The sequence below is a fragment of the Equus przewalskii genome, chromosome 5 (assembly GCF_037783145.1).
Source record: "Equus przewalskii isolate Varuska chromosome 5, EquPr2, whole genome shotgun sequence".
Taxonomy (NCBI): domain Eukaryota; kingdom Metazoa; phylum Chordata; class Mammalia; order Perissodactyla; family Equidae; genus Equus; species Equus przewalskii.
This window is the reverse complement of record NC_091835.1, coordinates 72,805,964-72,828,625: the sequence shown is the minus strand read 5'-3', so window position 1 is coordinate 72,828,625 and position 22,662 is coordinate 72,805,964. Positions and strand designations below refer to the sequence as shown.

Sequence of the window (22,662 nt, the reverse complement as noted above, 5' to 3'; positions counted from 1 at the left end):
AAACATAAATTCCATGAAATAAAATGTTGAGATCAATGGGAGGGTTCAATCTCAAAATATACTTCTCTAATGTCCAGGACATCTCCAATATCCAGGATGTTAAGAATTAACAATGTCTCTGAGGGGGAAAAAAGTAACACATGGGAAAGTAAAATCACCTTGAAAAAGCTTCTGATAATATTTTTCTGATACTCAGGAGAATAACTTTCATTAATGGCCTCAAGGAGTATGAAATAAACAGCCCCAACACTTTTGGTGGAAGAGAAATAATAATCAAAGAATTGTATTTTTCTTCTCTAGAAGTTTTTTTAGAGCCTCTTTGACATCTTTGTTTCTCAAGGAGTAAATCAAAGGATTCAACATGGGAGTGACTAAGGTGTAACATAAGGAGGCCACCTGACTGAGCTCAGGAAATCTGTCAGGAGTGAGATACATAAAAAAGACAGCTCCATACAGCACACTCACGACTCCTAGGTGAGAGTGCAAGTGGAGAAGGCTTTCCTACGTCCCTCAAAGGAGGGTATCTTTAGAACTGTGGACACAATATACATATAGGACACAATAATGACAATCACAGTAGGCAAAATAGTAATGCCACATAAGAAAAAAGAAACAACCTTATAAACATAGAGATCAGAACAAGAAATCCTCTGAAGTGGACGGTAATCACAGTAAAAGTGGTTGATGACCCGAGAAGCACAAAAGGATAAAGTAAATGTCATGCTGTTCAGAAGAACTGCAGTGATGCAGCCACAAAGATAGGAACCAGCCACCAACTGAGAGCAGAGATGTGCTGACATCTGAACAGAGTAAAGAAGTGGGTTGCAGATGGCAATGAAGCGGTCATAAGCCATGGCTGCCAGGAGAAATCCCTCAGTCACAATGAAGAGTGTAAAGAGAAAGAACTGAATCACACATCCTGCAAAGGAGATGGACTTGCTGTCAGACCAGAAGTTGACCATAGCCTTGGGTGCAACAACAGATGAATAGGAGAGATCAATGAAGGAGAGGTTGCCTAGGAAGAAATACATTGGTGTGTTCAGCCGGGGATCAGTCATGATAATGGCCATCATCCCAACATTTCCTAGAAGGACCATGGCATAGACGAGCAGAATTAGTAGGAAGAGAAGGATGTGCAACTCAGGACGGACCCTGAAGCCTACAAGAATGAAGTCAGTCAGTTCTGAGTGATTGCTTGTTCTCCTGTCACCCATGGCAGAAACCTGCTGAGAGGCACAAGGCAAAATTAACAAATGTGCTCTTGCCTTGGATCCTAGCTACAAATAATTTCTTACAATATTAGAATTTACAAAGCTAGTCTATAATCATTATTCATTTTAACCTTATAAAATCATTGTAACTTAAAATTAAGCCAATTCCAAATGATGATGAATCAAATGTTCAGTTTAATGCCATAATTCCTCCAAGTGGTGGAATTAGATCTTTTTCCTCTTGGTCTACTGCAATGCCTTTCCACTCAAATGACTTTCGCATTTGCAAGTATCACTTCTTTATGCATTTCTGACTTATGATTTATGCACTAAATTGAATGTCATTAAGCAGTGATTGGAACAGAGCACAAATAATTTAATAAATGACATATAGGAAGCAATTTCAATGTCTGGGTTTGGAGATAGAGGGGGCTTCAGTAGTCTAGTTTAGGAAAACTTAACTTTGAGGGCTTGAGTTAGAGCTCAAGCAGATATTAAAAAAATGACTAAATTTAAAAACTACTTAAGGGCCGGCCTGGTGGCACAGCAGTTAAGTGCACACATTCTGCTTTGGTGGCCCAGGGTTTGATGGTTTGGATCCTGGGTGCGGACATGGCACCGCTCGTTAAGCCATGCTGTGGTAGGCGTCCCACATATAAAGTAGAGGAAGATTGACATGGATGCTAGCTCAGGGCCAGTCTTCCTCAGCAAAAAGAGGAAGATTGGCAGCAGATGTTAGCTCAGGGCTAATCTTCCTCAAAAAAAAAAAAACTACTTAAGAGGTGCAATTACTTTTTGTGGGTAATGGAATCTTTGGATTCTGATGTAGAGTATATACTAACTAAGATAAAAGTTGTGCACCGCCAAACACAAAAATAATTAGCACTCACATGCTAGAATTTCTCTCCCAGACTATGGCCTCCAAAGCCCTTTCATAACGATAATTTCCCTCATTTCCTCAGCCCGTAGCTCTTAGTTGTTTAAGAAGAGGCCTACAGGTAGTTTAGATAAGAGAACTATTTTAGAAATGGATACCAAACACAAGATACATATGAAGGAATTGTTGCTTGCATTCTTATTTACCCTGGATGTTACTTTCATAGTCATCATTAATTTGTTTACTGGACAGCTCAACTAGGATTTTGAACTCCTCATGTTAAGAATATGGTCACTCTTTCTCTCCCCTTAGGGCTTTGTATGCACAATTGTGCCTGGTCTATAATAGCAAACATTTATGTGGTGCTTTTTTATATGCCAGACACTTTACTCAAGTTACAGATGAGGAAACTTAGGTACAGAGAAATGAAGCCTGTTGAAAGCTACCTATTAGGGTCAGAATCTGAATCTGAAGCCAAGAAACATGGCTCCAGAATCCATGCACCTGATCACTGCCTGATACCACCTTTGATAAGGAGCCCTTCCTGTTCCTTTACCTGACTTACTTCTACTCACACTTCAGAGTTCAGTAAAGTGCCTTATCTTCAAAATAAATTCCCCAATTCTTCAACTTGGGTTAAAATATTGCATACATCATTCTCCCAAGGATAGTAGCTATTATCACCATATTTTATATTAAATATTAACTATTCCTCACTTCGCAATAGCTTCCTTAAGATCAAAACTTCAACTTGCCCTCCATACATTGTCACCAGAACATTCTATGTCTGGCAAATTTCAATTAATCAATATATATTTATCATATAGGTAAAAGTTGAATGATAATTGAGCATGCAGAATCAGAGAAAAACATCAAAACTCTGTAATACTGCAGTGGTTAGCATGGGTTTAGCTTTCAACAGAGAAATGTTCCAGTGCTGTTTCTCTCAATTTCTAACTTAATCTTGGACAAGTTACTTATGTAACTTACTTTTATCACTCTATTATGTTAATTACTTAGTTACTCATGTAACTTTTGGCAAGTTACTATACCACTGTATCTTCATATAAAGGAGGAATAAAAATAATACAACCTTCAAAGTTTTCTTAGGGGTGGACAAGGAGATAATACATGTGAATCACTCAGCACCTTTTATGGCAGAGTAAGTACTCGATAAACATTAGCCATTATTTTTATTTTATCTTTCTGTGCTCAATCCCACAATGCACACCAAAATCATCAGTAATTAGGTTGAAAATTGATTATATATATATATATATATATATATATATATATATATATGGCTTTTTGGGATAAACCATTCTAAGTTGAGGGGAGGTTTCGGAGAAACTGTAAAAGTTTAGAAAGAATAAAGAAATCTGAAGGAAGTTTAACGTTTTCACTGAGAAAATGATGACTAATAGGAAAATGGCATGGTGTATTATTTTTATATTTCTTTTAGTCACCAGCTACACAAAAAATTAAATATGCAAATAATTGTATTATAAAGGAGGAAAATTTCAAATAGATTATACTTAGATTCTGGGGATATGTAAGATATTGAAGCAGTGAAAAGAGAGCCTGAGGTAGTCATGAAACATTTTTTGAAATGTAATATATCTTATTCATAATTTACATATTATTTATATTATATTTAGTCTCACTTAGGAGCAAGGACACAGACTATTTTAATTTTTGATATTTATTCCTATTAAAATCATTCTAATATTAAAGTTTATGATTGAAGGCATTTATACCCAGAAAAGGGAGTTTTCCCCAGAGTAGCCAACAAATAAGTAGTCAGTTTGTGACATATTATCAGTCAAAAACTCGCATATTTTAAAAATTACTTCTACCTTGTATTGTTTGGTAATTCGTCAGGTTCTGTAAAATGAAGCAGCAGAATTTGATGTTATCTTCTTCTTCTTGTTTTAATTCTAGAAAGGGTAAACATAAAGGTAATTAATGTCTATGTTACAACTACAAGTACTGAAAAATCATGACATCAAGATAAAAAGAACCCTTCTCCCCTCAAAATTTACAAATGCATGTTCATTATCTCAGTTGTGGATTCCTTCCATAGAGAAATTTGACTTCATTTTCCTTACTGCTGTACTAGACCAACTGTCCTTGTTTTTTCGGTAGTTGATTTCTTGATAAATTCTGTAGTCCTTCACACAGGAGAGGCAAGGTGAATTTTCTAAATGATGCTCTGCTAAAATTGAAATAATTCCAGGAGTTATATTCTGTGGTAAAGTAAAATGAACCTGAGGAATCAGTCTTCAGAATATTCTCTCTCCCGCATTTTTGGATGTTTGAATGCTTTTGAAGAAGGAAAGTAGATTGTCTTGAATGTATTAGTAAGACCCCTGAGGTATCTGGAATCCCCTACAATCTGCCAAAATATCAGCAGCTATTATTCTCAATGGCTTTGGTTTGGGCAAAACAGTATAATCCTTTCACATAATTGCAGCATTGAGGTTTTTCCCACCTTCTGGGAGATAGTCCTCCTGGGAGAGAAGGAAGCATGTCACTTATTAAGATATCTAGGCTCCAGGGCCAGAGTCCATGAGGACCACAGAGATTCAAGATTAAAAAGAAGCAAAAGTTAAAGGAAAAAAAGAGCCGAATAGGTGTCAAAATATGTGTAAGATTTTTTTCTTTCTTTTCTGTGTGACTCTTTGGGAGGATCCAAAAGGATTTTTCAATATTAATTTCTTCACTGAAATGAAAGCATTTCAATTTATCATGACAACAAAGTCTGTGGTAAGCAAATAGAAGTAGTAATGAAAGGAAATACTATCCTTCATAATACAAGCTATAGGGAAATTTTTGTTCCTGGTCATAAAGTTAATTTCATTTTCACCCAAAACTCTCCATATTTATTCTTCAGCTTTATTTTCACAATAATAATGGATAATACAAAGCAGAATAGCATGACCACAATATGGGGCAAAACCCAACAAATGCCCTCTAATTCATTATGTAAATGTTAAATGGCGATTGACTAGATCTAAACGTAGGCTCACTTTGAAACGTTAATTGCTTTAAGCTTGTTCATCCAAGTGTCATGTATTAAGTTAATAATTGCTCAACAGTCACTGTATACACTTCAAAATAAATGTTTAAACTGTTCTTTATGAGCTAAAAAAATCTCAATTTGTATTTGATAAAAATTAAATCATGAAGCTAAGTGCCATAAATATATCTTATGTAACATAGTAAGAGTAGGAGAATGAGCAAAAAGGAAGAAAATAATGGCAGCTCATAAAGTCCTCATGTATGCAACTGCTCAAAGGTAATAGTTGGTATTTTTCCCCCCATAATCTCCTTGGTCTCAACAATATCCTCAATATGCAGAAGTTGTTTACCTAGTAGGTGACCCAAATATTCATTGATGAAGTATCTGAGCCATTGCGGTCTGGCTGTGCTGTAGTTTTTCATTAATATTTACCATCAGACATGGCGGTCTTAGGAGGCATCCTGTGAAATTCCCTGGGTTACCACTAGACTCCTACTTGTTTCCTTTCTATTAATATCTTTTGCTAGTCAGCATCAGTTACCCAAAAGAATGCAAAGCATTTTGTTTACCTGTTGGTTCAGTGAATTACGTAACTAGGAGGCAGGAGCAATTGCTGTATCCCCTAGTAAAATCATCCCTTTGTTGAGAAGGAAGTATGCTAACTCAGTAAAGTCCAATGTCATAGAGCCAGCAAGGAAGGAAAATTTGAGACTGGGTTAGTAGGATTTATAATGGCAGTTGACATTCCCATTTTTACCCATTGCACTTGGGCTAATAGTCAGATTAGGAAAAAAATAGTCTGATATATTGGTTGTTAATGCAGAGCACAAACCACATCCTGGATGACAGGTACTCAACTTTGTAAAGATCTGTTAGCCACTTGATCCAACAGCTGAATCTCCAATTTCACCATTCTGTAAGATCATCTGATTCTGTTTAACTAGATAATTCTATTGACTCCCATGGGTATGAGTACATTGCCTCACTTCTCTTCTTGTAAAATGAGTGCCTTGCACCAAATCACTAGAGCAATATAGTATAGTAACAAATAAGGCATTTATTGAGCCCAGACAGGGTGGTACTAACAGAAGCAATTTGAGCACGAATGGCAAAATGATATCTAGGGCAGTGCCTGGACACATAGCTAATTCTCCTTGATGGAAAAACTAATCAGTCTGAAACATGATGACTGACTGGTAGACTGACATACTTATTCCTGATGTACTTATCAGGAACGTGTTTCTTCCTGTTGTAATAACATTTAACATGAGATCTACACTTTCAACAAATTTTTAAGTATGCAATACAGTACTGTTAACTATAGGCACAATGTTATACAGCAGATCTCTAGAACTTGTCCATCTTGCACAATTTAAATAAGTTAAAACCCATTGAATAGCAGCTCCCCATTTTCCTCTCCCCATCAGCCAGTGGAAACCAACATTCTACTCTCTGCTTCTATAAGTTTGACAATTTACATACCGTACATAACTGGAATCATTCAGTATTTGTGCTTTGGCAGCCCAGGGTTTGCCGGTTTGGATCCCAGGTGCAGATCAATGCACCGCTTGTCAAGCCATGCTATGGCAGACATCCCACGTATGAAATAGAGGGAGATGGGCACAGGTGTTAGCTCAGGGCCCATCTTCCTCAAAAAAAAAAAAGACCATTAACATCATATCTAATAGTGAAAAAGAGAATAATTTTCTGCTAAACACTAGGAAAAAGGCAAGAATCTCTGGATCACTACCTCTACTCACCATTGAATTGAGAGTTCAAGGAAGTTTGATAAAGTAAGGAAAAGATATTAGAAGTACCCAAAATGAATGGAAGAAGTAGTAAAACTGTATTTATTAGCAGATGACATGATTATCTGTGCATTAAACTCCATAGAATCTAGAGAAAAGCTACCAGAATTAATAAATATTAAACCAGCATTACTTTCCTGGGATCTACTTCATTTGTCATAATGCAGTATCCTTTTTATATATTGTGGAGTTGATTTTCTAACATTTTATTAAGAATTTTTGTATCTATATTCATCAGAGATGGATAGGCTATCAAAGTACATTGGTCTCATAATGAGTCGGGACAAATTATTCTACTTCTATCTTCTGGAAGAATTTGGTAGAACTGTGTTCTACAAAAAGCATACCATTTTTGATAACATAAAACATGTTAAATATTTAGTGATAAGTCTGACAAATGTGTAAGCCTGGTACAACTAAAAACTAGAAACAGTGATGAAAGAAATTACATGAGACCTAAATAAATGGAGGATACCATATTCATTAATTGGAAGACAATATTATTAAGAGATTAGTTATAATCAAATCAATATATAGATTCAATTTAATTCAAATAAAAATCTTTTTGTATAAATCAACAAGTTTATCCTAAATTTTACTAGAAACGCAAAGGAACTAGGATACCCAAAATAACTTTTAAAAAGAACAACAAATCTGGAGGCCTCAATAATTTTAATATCCTAATTCTAAGACTTACTAAAAACCTACAGTAAGCAAAACAGTGTGAAACTTATATCAAGACATCAAAATGGACCAAGGGAAGAGAGAGTCCAGAAATAGATCAACACCTGTATGATCAATTGCTCCATGAGTCTTAACCAGTTATGTAGATCCTTAACTGAATCATACCATTACATTTATTTTTTAATCTGTTTTCTCATATTTTATAAACTTTTTCTTACTAATTTTACCGTGTTTAAAGGAAAGGAAGTGATTGAAATGAGTCAGAAAAAGATTCTAAGCCCTTAGAAAGACTCATTGAATAAAAGATATAGTCTTTGCTAAGGAGACATTTGCTTGCTATTGCAGGAAGCAATAAATAAATAAATATGATATGTTTTAAGGTGTAATAGAAAAGATGAGAGAGCATAGAGAGATACATGATTCTCCTGTGTCCCTTGACTTTTAATATTTGAACTATTTTTCTACCTACAAGTATATGGAGCACATATTTTTAAATATCTATACAATTATAATGACCTCATATTTTATTATCTGATAAAAGATACAACATTTTCTGGAAAGAAATGATATTACATTCCAGGTCATTTGTTTATCATATAAGAACAGCTGAAGCATATGTACAATTTCACAATGCTCAAAAAACTACAACCATTAAGATGAGTCATAATAATTTGTTGAATCTTAAAAGTTGAAAGGTAAAAATATGACACATTTGCTAAACATAGAAACAAGTAAGGTAATATGGGCTTATACTTCTCAAAGATGAAAACAGTAGAATTGTCATTTTCTCAGAGCAACACATAAAAAGGAAAATTATAGAACAAGAAAATATTAAAAATGACAAAAGTGAAGAAAAATAGATTGTAACAATGAATGTAAATGATATATACTACCCTAATTTAAGAGAATAACATTTCTCTTGGGAGGAGGGAAACTTGATTTATAAAAAGTCACAGCTAGAGTGAAATCAGCATCATGGTGGAGTGAGACTTCCCCTTCAACTTGCCCCTCTAAGGCACAATGAAAAGGACGTTCATACACCAAAAGAGGGCATTCACACAACACAAAAGATGTCTGAGAGACCCACACACCCATACATCTGAAGGTGGAGGTGCTGGACCCCCTGGAGGACATGGAAGGAGATAATGGGAATCTTTACTTATTCCCAAACAGCAGTAACCCAGGGACTTCTTGCAGCTCTGAGAGGAAAGGAGGGAGGGGTGGCCCTCTGTGGGAACACCATCACTCTCCAAGTTCCCTCACAGCCTGTGGGAAAGCCTCATGCAGAGGTAACTAAGCTATCATGGAGGTGTCTTCATCAAGCTAGCACCCCAGGAGAGCAGATAGTGAGGGCCCAGAGAGGACATCCCAGGGATCACTCAGGTGAAAGAAAGCACCCCTCTTCCCCTTCTAGCACACCAGCTCAGTGGTCAGCCAGAGCACACACAGACAGAAAACCACCAAGCAGTAGGGGGCTATCATGTGGGTGAAAGAAAATGCACTTCCCCCTGCCCAATGCTCCAGCTCAGCAGTTGGCCAGGGTGCTCACAGACAGAAAAGCAGTCAGCAGCTGGGGGGATTACATAGGCAAAAGAAGAAGCCCCTCCCCTTTGCCCAGCACATCTGCTCAGTGGTCACCCAGAACATGCCCAGCCAGAAAAGCAGTCAGTGGCTGGGGCAAGGGAGCTGCAGATCACAGAGGACTCAAAATACATAGCTCCTGACCCCCACCCAGTGGCAGCAGGTGGAAGCTGTGACCAAATACTATTACTATGTGGAAGCATAAATCCATAAATCTATTCATTAATAGAATGAAATATTCTATTAATTCCCCAGGCAAGAAGGAAAATGGCAAGCACCCAGAAGTCAACCCTGAAGCCACAGAAATTTATAAGCCAAATGACAGGGAAGTCAAAAGAGCTATCATTAAAAAAACTCAATGAGTTACAAGAAAATACAGAAAGACAGTTCAATGAAATCAGGTACTTCTTCACAAAAAGAGATTGAAACTATAAAGAAGAACTGATCAGAAATATTGGAGATGAAAAACACAATGGCTGAGGTAAAGAAAAATCTAGACTGCTTAAACAAAAGAGCTGATATTATGGAGGACCAAATTAGCAATTTAAAGGACAGAAATATAGAAATACTTGAGAGGAGAGGAGAGGAAATTAACACTAAAAAGAAATGAAGAACTTCTCCAAGAAGTATCAGACTCTGTTAGGAAATGTAACATAAGGATTATAGGTACTGCCAAGGGAAAAGAGAAGGAGAATGGGACAGAAATATTCTTCAAAGAAATAATAGCTGAGAACTTCCCAAACCTGAGGAAGGAGCTGGAAATACAAGTAAAGAAAGTCAAAAGATCTCCTAACTATATCAATGGAAAAAGACCTTCTTCAAGGCATATAGTGGTAAAGCTGGCAAAAGTCAATGACAAAGAATAAGTAATAAGGGCAGCAAGGTAGAAGAAAATAACTCACAAAGGAAACTCTGTCAGAAATTTCAGGGGACTTCTCAGTAAAAACCTTACAGGCTAGGAGAGAGTGGAATGATACATTCAAAATCCTGAAAGACAAAGTCTTTCAGCCACAAATACTCTATCGAGCAAAAATATCCAGAAAATATGATGGAGAAATAAAAAGTTTCCCAGATAAACAAAAGCTGAGGGAGTTCATTGCCACAAGAAACCCCTGACACAAGAAAGCCTCAAGAAGACCCTCATACCAAAAAAAAAGGGGGGGTTACAAAGTGCTTTTCAAGGAGATAAATAGCTAGGCAAAATCAGAAACTTCTAGCTATCTATCATGACAGGTTATTAAACACTTAATTATAACACTAAAGATAAAGGGAAAGAAAACACCTAAATAAATATAATCTCATCATTTCAAAGACAATCTCACAACATAAGATGGAATACGATATGACAATAATAACTTTGAAGGGAAAGAGGTAAGGGGTGCAATTGGCTTAGTCTGAGGAAATAGGCTATCAGAAATTGGACTATCTCATCTATGAGATTTTTTTATACAAATCTAATGGTAATCACCAAACAAATAATCAGAACAGTGACAAGAATGATAAATATGGAAAGAACTAAGAAAACCATCATGGAAAACTACCTAACTTAATTGGTATTCTGAAATACAAGGGACAAGAAACAAAGGAAACACAGAACAGCTGGAAAATGAACAGTAAGATGGCAGCATTAAGTCCTCAAATATCAATAATTACTCCAAATGTAAACAGACTGAATTCTCCGATCAAAAGACACAGAGCAGTGGGCTGGATCAAAAAACAAGACCCAACAATGTGCCACACCCAGAAAACATATCTCAGCTCCAAAGACAAACACAGGCATCAGAGTGAAGGGATGGAAGACAATACTCTCAGCTAATGGCAAACAAAAGAAAGCAGGTGTCACCATACTTATATCAGACAAAGTTGACTTCGAGATAAAACAGATAAAGAGAGAAAAAGAGGGCAGTATATAATGATAAAAGGGACACTCCACCAAGAAGACAGAACACTTGTAAATATTTATCCACCCAACACAGAATCATCAAAGTACATAAAGTGAGTTATTAACAAACCTAAAAAGGGATATTAACAACAACACCATAATAGTAGGGGACCTCGACACCCCAGCACATCAATGGATAGATCATCCAGATAAAAAGTCAACAAGGAAATAGTGGAATGAAATGATAAACTAGACCAGATGGACTTTACAGACATACATAGAACACTCCATCCAAAAAGAGCAGAATATGCATTCTTCTCAAGTGCGCATGGAACATTCTCAAGGATAGAGCATACATTGGGAAACAAGTCCAGCCTCAATAAATTTAAGAAGATTGAAATCATATCAAGCATCTTTTCTGACAATAATGCTATGAAACTGGAAATCAACTATAAGAAAAAAGCTGGGAAAGGGACAAAGATGTGGAGACTAAACAATATGCTACTTGAGTACCAATGGATCATTGAAGAAATTAAAGGAGAAATCGAAAAATATCTGGAGACAAATGAAACTGAAAATACACCATACCAACTAAAATGGGATGCAGCAGAAGCAGTCTTAAGAGGGAAATTCATAGCAGTACAATTCCATGTTAACAAACAAGAAAAATCCAAAACAAACAAACTTTAACTACACCTAACAGAATTAGACAAAGAAGAACAAAGTCCAAAGTCAGCATAAGGGGAGAAATTAAAAAAATAGAGCAGAAATAAATGAAATTGAAACAAAAAATACAGTAGAAAGGCTCAATGAAACTAAGAGCTGATTCTTTGGGAAGATAAAATTGACAAACCCTTAGCTAGACTCACCAACAAAAAAAGAGAGAAGGCTGAAATAAATAAAGTTAGAAATTAAAGAGGAGATATTACAACAGATACCACAGAAATACAAAAGATTATAAGAAAATACTATGAAAGACTATATGCCAACAAATTGGACAATATAAAAGGAATGGACAAATTCTTAAATTTATACAACCTTCCAAAACTGAATCAAGAAGAAATAGAGAATCTGAATAGCACAATCACAAGTAAAGAGACTGAAACAGTAATCAAAAACCTTCCAAAAAACAAAAGTCCACGACCAGACAGCTTCTCTGGATAATTCTACCAAACATTCAAAGAAGATTTATTAACTAACCTTCTGAAACTATTCCAAAAAATTGAGGATGATGGAACACTTCCAAACACATTCTATGGGGCCAACACCACCCTGATACCAAAGCCAGATAGGGACAACACAAAGAAGGAAAATTACAAGCCAATACCACTAATGAACATAGTGCAAAAATCCTCAACAAAATATTGGCAAACTAAATACAGCAATACATTAAAAAGATCGAACATCATGATCAAGTGGGATTTATACCAGGGATGTGAGGATTATTCAACATCTGCAATCAATCAATGTGATACACCACATTAACAAAATGAGGAACAAAAACCACATGATCATCTCAATAGATGCAGAGAAACCATTTGACAAGATCCGACATCAATTTGTGATAAAAAAAAAAAACTCTCAATAAAATGGGTATAGAAAGAAAGTACCTCAACATAATAAAATTCATATATGACAAACCCACAGCCAACATCATACTCAATGGGGAAAAACTGAAAGCCATCCCTGCAAGAACAGGGACAAGACAAGAGTGCCCATTCTCACCACTCTTATTCAACATAGTACTGGAGGTTTGAGCCAGAGCAATTAGGCAAGAAAAAGAAATAAAAGGAATCCAAATAGGCAATTAAGAGTGAAACTCTCACTATTTGCAGACAATATGATTTTATATATAGGAAATTTTGAAGAATCCATCAGAAAACTGTTAGAAATAATCAACAACTATGGCAAAGTTGCAGGGTACAAAATCAACTTACAAAAATCAGTTGCATTTCTATACTTTAATAACAAACTGACAGAAAGGGATTTCAAGAACACAATCGCATTTAGAACCACAACAAAAAGAATAAAATATCTAGGAATAAGGTTAACCAAGGATGTGAAAGACCTATAAAATAAAAATTATAAGACATTACTGAAAGAAATCAATGAGGATATAAAGAAATGGAAAGATATTCCATGCACATAGATTAGAAGAATAAATATAGTTAAAATGTCCATACTACCTAAAGCAATCTACAGATACAAGGGAATCCCAATCAGAATCCCAAGGACATTCTTCATAAAAATAGAACAGAGAATCCTAAAATTCATATGGAGCAAAAAAAGACCCCAAATAGCTAAAATAATCCTGAGAAAAAAGGACAAAGCTGGAGGCATCACAGTCTCTCCCTTCAAAATATACTGCAAACCTATAGTAATCAAAACAGTATGGTAGTGGTAAAAAACAAAATGAACACACAGATCAAAGGAAGAGTACTGAAAGCCCAGAAATAAACTGCACATCTACAGACAGCTAATCTTCGACAAAGGAATTGAGAACATACAATGGAGAAAGGAGTCTCTTCAATAAATGGTGTTGGGAAGGGGGCCGGCCCAGTGTCTCAGCGGTTAAGTGCGCACGTTCTGCTTCAGCAGCCCAGGGCTTGCCAGTTTGGATCCTAGGTGTGGACATGGCACCACTTGGCAAGCCATGCTGTGGTAGGCATCCCACATATAAAGTGGAGGAAGATGGGCACGGATGTTAGCTCAGGGCCAGTCTTCCTCAGCAAAAAGAGGAGGATTGGCAGCAGTTAGCTTAGGGCTAGTCTTCCTCCAAAAAAATAAATGGTGTTGGGAAAACTGGAAAGCCACATGCAAAAGAATGAAAGTAGAACGTTATCTTTAACTATGCACAAAAGTAAAATCAGAATGGACCAAAGACTTGAAGGAAAGAGTTGAAACCATAAAACTCATAGAAGAAAACATAGGCAGTACACTCTTTGTCATCAGTCTTAAAAGGATCCTTTTGAATACCATGTCTACTTGGGCAAGGGAAACAAAAGAAAAAATTGACAAGTAGAACTTCATCAGACTAAAGAGCTTCTGCAAGGCAAAGGAAACCAGGATCAAAACAAAAAGACAATTTACCAAGTAGGAAAAAATATTTGAAAATCATATATCCACCAAGGGGTTAATCTCCATAATATAACGAACTCACACAACTGAACAACAAAAAAACAAACAACCCAGTCAAAAAGTGAGCAGAGGATATGAACAGACATTTTTCCAAAGAAGGTATACAGATGGCCAACAGGCAGATGAAAAGATGTTCAGCATCTCTAATCACTTAGATATCTCCTTACACCCGTTAGAACAGCTATAATTAACACGACAGAAAATAACAAATGTCGGAGAGGTTGTAGAGAAAAGGGAACCCTCCTGCACTGCTGGTGGGAATGCAAACCAGTGCAGCCACTATGGAAAATAGTATGGAGATTTCTCAAAAAATTTAAAATGGAAATTCCATATGACCTAGCTATCGCACTACTGGGTATTTATCCAAATAACTTGAAACCAACAATTCAAAGAGACTTATGCACCCCTATGTTCATTGCAGCATTATTCACAATAGCCAAGACATGGAAGCAACCCTAGTGCCCATTCACTAAATACTGGATAAAGAAGATATGGTGTATATATATATATAGATATATAGATATATAGATAGATAGATAGATAGATAGATATACAGTGGAATACTACTCAGCCATAAAAAAGACAAAATCATCCAATTTGCAACAACATGGATGGACCTTGAGGGTTTTATGTTAAGCAAAATAAGCCAGACAAAGAAAGACAAACACCACATGATTCCACTCATATATGGAAAATAAAAAAACACACGGACAAAGAGAACAGATAAGTGTTTACCAGAGGGGAAGGGGTTTGGGAGATGGGCGTAAGGGGTAAAGGTGCACATATATACGGTGACTGGCAAATAATAATGTACACCTGAAATTTCACAATGAAAGCAACAGGATAATTATTTTCTTGATAGTAAAATACAAAACAAAGATATACAAAACAAACAAAGATATTAAAAATGTCAAAAGTGAAAAATAACAGATTATTACATTTAAAGTAAATGATATAGATTCCTCCCATTTAAGGATAAGTTGTTTCTGTTGTATATATGTATGGGGGGGAGGAGCTTGAGTTTTAAAAAGTCACAGCAATAAAATACTTTATAAAAAAGTTAAATATCAAAGTTTTAATAAGATATACCAGATAAAATTTAAAGATAAGACAAGTGCCATATTGACATTAAATAAAGTAGAATTCAGATTAATGCATTTACAAATACAACAAAGAAATGCATCTATATTAATAAAATATGTAACTAAATGATGTATATTATAATATACAATACATAAAAAATTATTGTAACGGAGAAAATGACCAAGTAACACAAACAATACTTAAACACATTCTGCTTGTGATATGCCAAAGAAGGAAAAGTCAACGAAGTTAGAAAGATTTGAGTAAAATTGCTAACACATTTGAGTTAATAAATATCTTTATAATATTAAAACCTATAGAGGATAAAACTTTCTCTGAGCCACTGCCACATTATCTTTACCTTTGTGGGCTTTGGATCCAGAAACTTCCGTGTTCCAGTCCTGGCCTTGATTGTTGCTGGCAATATGAAATTAAGTACATTACTTAATTCTTCTGATACAATTTCTATACTTGTAAAATACATTAATTTAAATTATCCATTTAGTATATATAATGTTGCCTTTACCATAATTTTCATTTGAGGAGTAAAGAAATACCTGGGAACTTTATACAGTACCTGACATATAGAGAAAGTATTTTTAACTAATATCAACACTTTAAGAAAGTGCTGATGGAAATTTTTCAAAAATTGCCTCTTTGATAAGCAGCCTTCAAATCCAATATTTAATTGAGAAACTCTAAGAATTGAAAAAAGTTTTGTAAGCTGAACTCATATAAAATAAATACATAGTAATTTTAAGTCTCTGAGTCCTAGAATTATCCATGAGAAAATACAAGCTAATAAAGAATTTTGTCACAACAGCAACTAACATATAAAATATATAGAAATACTTTAACCAAAAAAAATGTGGCTCTCAAATATAGAAATCCACAGGATTGTTAAAACAAACAAAAAAAGATGATGACAATGGTAATAATAATAATAATAGTAGAAGCTACCATTAATTGAAAACTTTCTGGTGCTAACAGGGTAGGTTACAGTTTTCTGTGTGATCCTCTCACCTGTTGAATGAGACAGGCAAACGGACAGCATCCCTTCAACCTTAAAACTTCTCAAGGACTTCTCACAGCTGTGATTGGGGCAGCACAGGGACTTACACCTAGGCTGTCTGATAGCAGAAGCAATACTCTTAGCCTTGTTCTCAAAAGGGTATATTGTAAATATATCAATTATTTGCTAAATACCATTCTCCCAAAAACACATAGAAATTATTTTTAAATGCAAAGTAATTCTGAAGTAACAGAATTAATAAGTAATATTAGATGAGAAATGTTTGAAAAAGACGTAGCCCTACCAGGCATTCAATTCCATTGTGCAACAAGTACGTGATACCAGCATAAAACAGACAAACACAAAGATGGAACCCAACAAAAAACTTGAAATACAAACTAGTATGTATAAAATGTACCTTATGATCATAACAGAATTTCATAAACCAAAAGAAATTATTATTTTTTAGAAATGTTGGGCAATTTGTATCCTATTGGTCAATATTTTACCAGAAGACCAGTAATTTCCTGATCCCACTATAGCCTGGCTGTGGGTCCTCTCAAGAATGATCTGCAGGACTTATTTGCCTAAAGAGATAGGAGCAAATTGGAAACACAGTATCACTTTATTCTAACTAGCCATAATTGGTGTCAAATTGAACTAGAGCATTTGGGGAAGTCACGAGGTCTTGGAAGTACTTCCCCTTTTGCCTAAATTGAATTATTAATAATAGTTAAGAATAAGAATAATAAAAAAAACCTGCCACAGTGAAGTGGTATACAACCCATGTGTGAGAGGAAGGGAAATGAAAGAACTCTCTCTCTGGTCTGACCTGACGTGGATGAGTGTCAGAACAATGACAAATCATATGTATACATTATTAAAACAAATGATTCACTCCCACTAATACATTTGGCTCAGTTAGCTTCCTGGATTCTTATTTAGTATTCCTATAGCTAAAGAAAGGAAAGAAAAGCAGAGAAAGTAGGTCAAAAACTTTCACTTCCTCTCCTTATTTTTTTGGTTCCTTCTTTACTTTCCCATTTCCTTTTTTTCCTGAAAGAACTTGTACTACAAATGAGGAGAAGAGGTGAAAACTCAGAGTAGAGAAGAAAGAGTTATGCAAAGGATTCCTGTGAAAGGTGATTTTTTAAATGTTAGAAAAATTGGCTAATTGATAGAAAGAACTAGAGTAAGGACCTCGGTTCACATTATAAAAAAATACTTTTCATTAACTAAAATTTTACAATAATATATTAAAGTTTAACATTAACAATATTTATCTGATTTTGAGTGGGTAAGTGTATGTACTAAATTGAAAGAGAAAAGACCAGTAAATAACATTATATACAAATACTGTACTTCTCTACACCAAAAATTAAGATGTTAAAAGAAAATAGCAACGCAGAAGAATATTTGCACAAATAATGACGGGACAATGGGTCAAATCTGTTCTGGTTCCAGGACTGGCCCTATCTATACCTCCACTCAGAAATGGTTGTTTCTAGGTTGTGAGATTATATTTTTGGAATAGTCCACGTTTTGAAATACGTATTTGGATAATAAAAATTCTAGGGCCATACTGGTGTGGAGTTTTGGCTACACCAAATTACTTAGTGTCCCAGTACCTCAATTTCATCTTTTGAAAATGGTGATAAAAATGATACATAGCACACAGTACCTCTTCTTTATGTACCAGTGTTTATTATTATAAAACGTATCATTTTACATTAAGAAGAAAAAGGAGAGATATAAATTAGTAGAATGTTATTTACACACATTTTCCTTGTGAATAATTGCTTCTCAAATAATACATTGTGGGCTCCCTTTTCACAGGAGTAGTAACTCTAGGGATGACACTCCTCGGAATATAAGCCTGGAGCTTTGGGAAAAATTGGACCTTTACTCAGAAGTGTTCTATATAACCATTAACATTGTGTACTGCCACCTACACAATGGGACTGTTATCTTTTCCAAATAAATATCAGTTTACTTTCTTTGTAGAATAAAGTTAAAGAATATTGCACACAAATATAATATTATTTTAATTACTATATATTAACAGCTCTTCATATTTACATCTTAACTGAGGAAAAATTGAAAGAAAAATATTATTACCATATCATAAGTTCAAAACATATACGGTTTCATATATTCCAAGCAAAGAAAATAATGATGCATATACCTATACTATTAGAAATATTATTTAGGAAAATGTAGAAAAATATTTGCTGCCATATACATACACAATCTTGATATAATAATTTTACAAGAACAAGGATAGCTAGGATCCTTAGAAAACAAAATGTGTCCATTGTATAATGGTTTTCCACATATCAGTGAGAAAATCATCTCCTGTGTAATATTCTTTTCACAGCATCTTTCACATCTCTGTTTCTCAGACTATATATTAGAGGATTTAGCATTGGTATCACAAGTGTGTAGAGCACAGCTATAATCTTGCTTTGCTCTGGTGAGGAGATGGCCCCAGGCTGGGCATACATGAAGAACACAGTCCCGCAGAATAAACTCACCACTGCTATATGGGAGTCACAGGTGGAGAAGGTCTTACTCCTGCCATGGGTGGAGGGGATCTTCAGGACAGTGGAGAGGATAGAAGCATAAGAAGCAAGAATGACATTTGTGGTGGTGATGATGATGAGAGCAGAGAGAATAAACAGTACGATCTCATTCACAAAGGTGTCAGCACATGAGATCTTGATCAGGGCTGGGACATCACAGAAAAAGTGGTCCGATCTGTTTTCTCCACAGAAATGCAAACTGAAGGTGCAACTTGTTTGTATCATGGAGTTGATGCACCCACAGATATAGGACCCAGTTACCAATTGAACACAGACTTTCTGGGACATGTGCACAGGGTAAAGCAGCGGGGAGCAAACGGCGGAGAATCGATCAAATGCCATGACAGGCAGAAGAAAGCCTTCAGTTGTGACAAACAGGGCAAAGAAGAAAAATTGAGCAGCACAGCCACTGTAAGAAATTTTCTTTTCATTAGACAAGAAGTTGGCTAAAGTTTTGGGAGCAATGACTGTGGAGTAGCAGAGATCTAAATAGGACAAATTTCTAAGGAAGAAATACATAGGCATTTGAAGTCTGGAGTCCATCTTAGTGACAGTTATCATGCTGATATTTCCCACCACAGTGGCCACGTAGAGCAGCAAGAACACCAGGAATAAGAGGATCTGTATCTTTGGAGGGGTCCTGAACCCCAGCAGAATAAACTCAGTCACCTCTGAGTAATTCTTACCCAGATGACTCTTCATAGCTGAGACATAGGTGGAGCTGTGGAGAGATGGTAAAAATGACAGAAATGAGTGACCAGAATGCTTGTTTTAGTAAAAATAACTAGGAACCAGCATGGAAAAATTTTTGTTTCATTATATTCCCAATATTTTAAGAAACACCAATGAATACAAACACTTTTAAAAAGTCTTCCTAGTGAAAAGTTCGATCTGATTGATTAGCCTTTTTAGATGTACTTATAAGCAAATGATGCAGATTTGCTCTCTAAGTGTGCATTGGGGAAATGGAGGTCTAAGAAAATGTCTGGAAACAACAGCTTGTGCTTTTTTTTAATTTCTTGATTTATTATCAATTTACAGCCATTGAAGTTGCCTCCTTTAGTGGAAGTAATTTCTCATAGACATTATAATTCACTTAAGATTTTATTCAATTGATGGTCTCTTTTTATTTTTACTGATTAGTTTATCCACAAAGAAAAATAATATACAAAAATTGTATCTGTCTCCCTCATATTAGAAGAAAGACTTCAGATCCTGACAAAAACGTCGTCCTTTTATGTATTAACCTCATATCCTTATTTCTCTCATTATTTTTGTCCCTATGGTGACATAGACTCTTAGTGGCACAGTTCATCTGCTACAAAGAGAATTGACACTTGTTTGTGTTTCCTGAACACAGTAAAATCAGACTTTGATTGTTTTCCTCCCTTCCTTCCATTTTCCCTCCCTCCTTTCTTCTTCCTTCCCATTTTTGTTCCCTTTGGATTTTTCAGATTGAAATGCAAGTGTAGAATTCTAAGGTCTTGGACAGAGATTTTTCTGTCATTTCAGAAACCAGCAAATATAATTAGAAATACAAAGATCTGTACATAGAAGGCACAAAAGACAATTTAAAGACTGCTACAAATGAAAAAACAGAAATATATATTTAAACAAGCTTACATTATATTTATTTAGGCTCATGCTGTTATGACTATATAACGTTTGTACATAAAATACAGTGGAAAGGAGGAGAAAAGAATTAATTTTTATTCTAATTTTATGAATGGAGAAACTGACAAAAATAGATATAAGAGGCTAATTTAGAATCATGAGATCGAGCGGCATAGTACTTTACTATTCAATACTCTATCATAAAATATGGAAGAAAACTGACAAATGATCAATTCAAAAATTCACATACTATGGAAATGTATTTTAAAATTTTATAATTATATGAATCTATAAATCTGTAGAATATAACTTTATATATAAATTATAATAAATAAATAAATAAAATTATATATGATATAAAATATTCAATGTCTCCTATAATGTCTTTAAATTTTTACTGCTTTTGTTGCTATAGTTTCACTAATTTTGACTTCTTTTAAGGCTGGTTGGGACTATAGAAGTATATTAGAAACTATTTGGTCCAGCCACAATATCTAGTTTCTTGAAAAAATTAAATGTTGACTGACTGATTTTAGAAGGTATACGAACGGTCAAAATAACCTCTGGTTATCAACCACAAAAATGCTAGTCTCCTTAAATTCATATTTTACATTAACAAGTTTTCGGTTTCAATAGAAAAATTGAAACGAAAAGAAAGAAATGTAATTAAAGCTACGTAAAAGAAGAGTGTTGAGGGGCCGGCCCTGTGTCCGAATGGTTTTAAGTTCCGGAGCTCCTCTTCGGTGGCCCAGGGTTTCGCTGCTTCCGATCCTGGTCTTCGACATGCCACCGCTGATCAAGCCATGCTGAGATGGTGTCCCACATAGCACAACCAGAGCCACTCACAACTAGAATATGCAGCTATGTACTGGAGGGCTTTGGGGAGAAGAAGAAGAAAAAGAAAAGAAAAAGAAGATTGGCAACGGTTCTTAGCTCAGGTGCCAATCTTAAAAAAAAAAAAAACATAAAAAAAGAAAGAAGAGTGTTGAGAATAAACAAATTAAATATAAGACAGTCTCAAGAATGAATACTACTTCTTATCTTAGTAAACCCTCACTATATTTGAAATCAAGTACATTCGCAAAGAAACACAATTATGAAAAGAAGCAAACCGGTGTTAGGAAGTTTTTCGGCAACATGGATTGCATTTCCTCACTGTTCACGTCACCACTCAAATTGCTAAGTTGAACAAGTATTAGCAAAAATTATACCGTCTCTCCCTCTCTCTCTCTCTCAGTTTACTGTACTTTTCATTGATTAAACCAACAAGTAGATCTGAGATGGATCTTGAGAGAAATTTTCTCATGGGGAGGGAAACCACGCAGTGGGCATTCCCGCTGCAAGATAATCATCAGGGACTAAAGGTCCTTCTCATCAGTAATTCGTTTTGCATCAAATGAACAAAAAGAGAGAGAGAGAGAGGGAGAATAAATTATTAATAAGTAAACTTACCAAGCCTTTAGAAAGTTAGAAGGACTCTCTAGAGGACATGAGAACTAAATTTCTACTTATAGAACAAAATGATTTTAAAAAACACATTTGGATCAGAAATATTTGATTCTTCTTTTATTTTCGTGATTTACAGAGAGGGAAAGTCATGATATTTCCTTTGAATGGATTATAACCCTTACTTTTAGAAACTCATTTCTTATCTCTACTGTAAATACATCCTGCTTTTATTCATCAGAGGAAAATTAATACAGAGAATAAGCTAAACAGTTAATGGAAGAGTTGAAGGAAGGGAATGTTGAAGTAATTAGAGATTAGCAAGAGCAGGCAGTCATACCTCCATCTATGATCTCAAGGCACAAGAAGAGTGGTCTTAAAAGATCCTAGAAGTCTAGAAGTGTCTTCAAGAGTGAGAACCATGATGAGAACCATAGTGCCTGGTAGGTGCTAGAATCAAATAGAGAAACACCCTAAGAAGTATATTGAAAGAGCAAGAAATTCTGTCTCTTGATACATCCTCAGTTCTGCCATTGTACTGTGAAAGCACTGGATTTGGCCCACAAGCTGTAGTTGGATGACCACTCCTCTAGAATGTACAAAGATTCCTCAACTAACCTTTGAGAATGAAAGAATCTTACATGAAATTTTTCATGACTCTCCACAATCATATTCCATGCATTTCAAAATGTTCCTAAAGATCCTAGTTTTTTCTGCTATTT

General features: G+C 35.3%; 1 protein-coding gene and 1 pseudogene across 1 annotated transcript; both read right to left on the bottom strand.

Annotated features, from left to right (window-relative positions):
* Positions 1-273: 273 nt before the first annotated feature.
* On the bottom strand, positions 274-1,271 carry LOC103556558 (olfactory receptor 9K2-like; annotated as a pseudogene).
* A 17,375-nt stretch (positions 1,272-18,646) lies between these two features.
* LOC103556545 (olfactory receptor 9S13-like) lies at positions 18,647-19,582 on the bottom strand. The gene has a single exon (XM_008528707.2). The coding sequence runs from the start codon at positions 19,580-19,582 to the stop codon at positions 18,647-18,649; it is 936 nt and encodes a 311-aa protein (XP_008526929.2).
* Between the last annotated feature and the right edge of the window lie 3,080 nt (positions 19,583-22,662).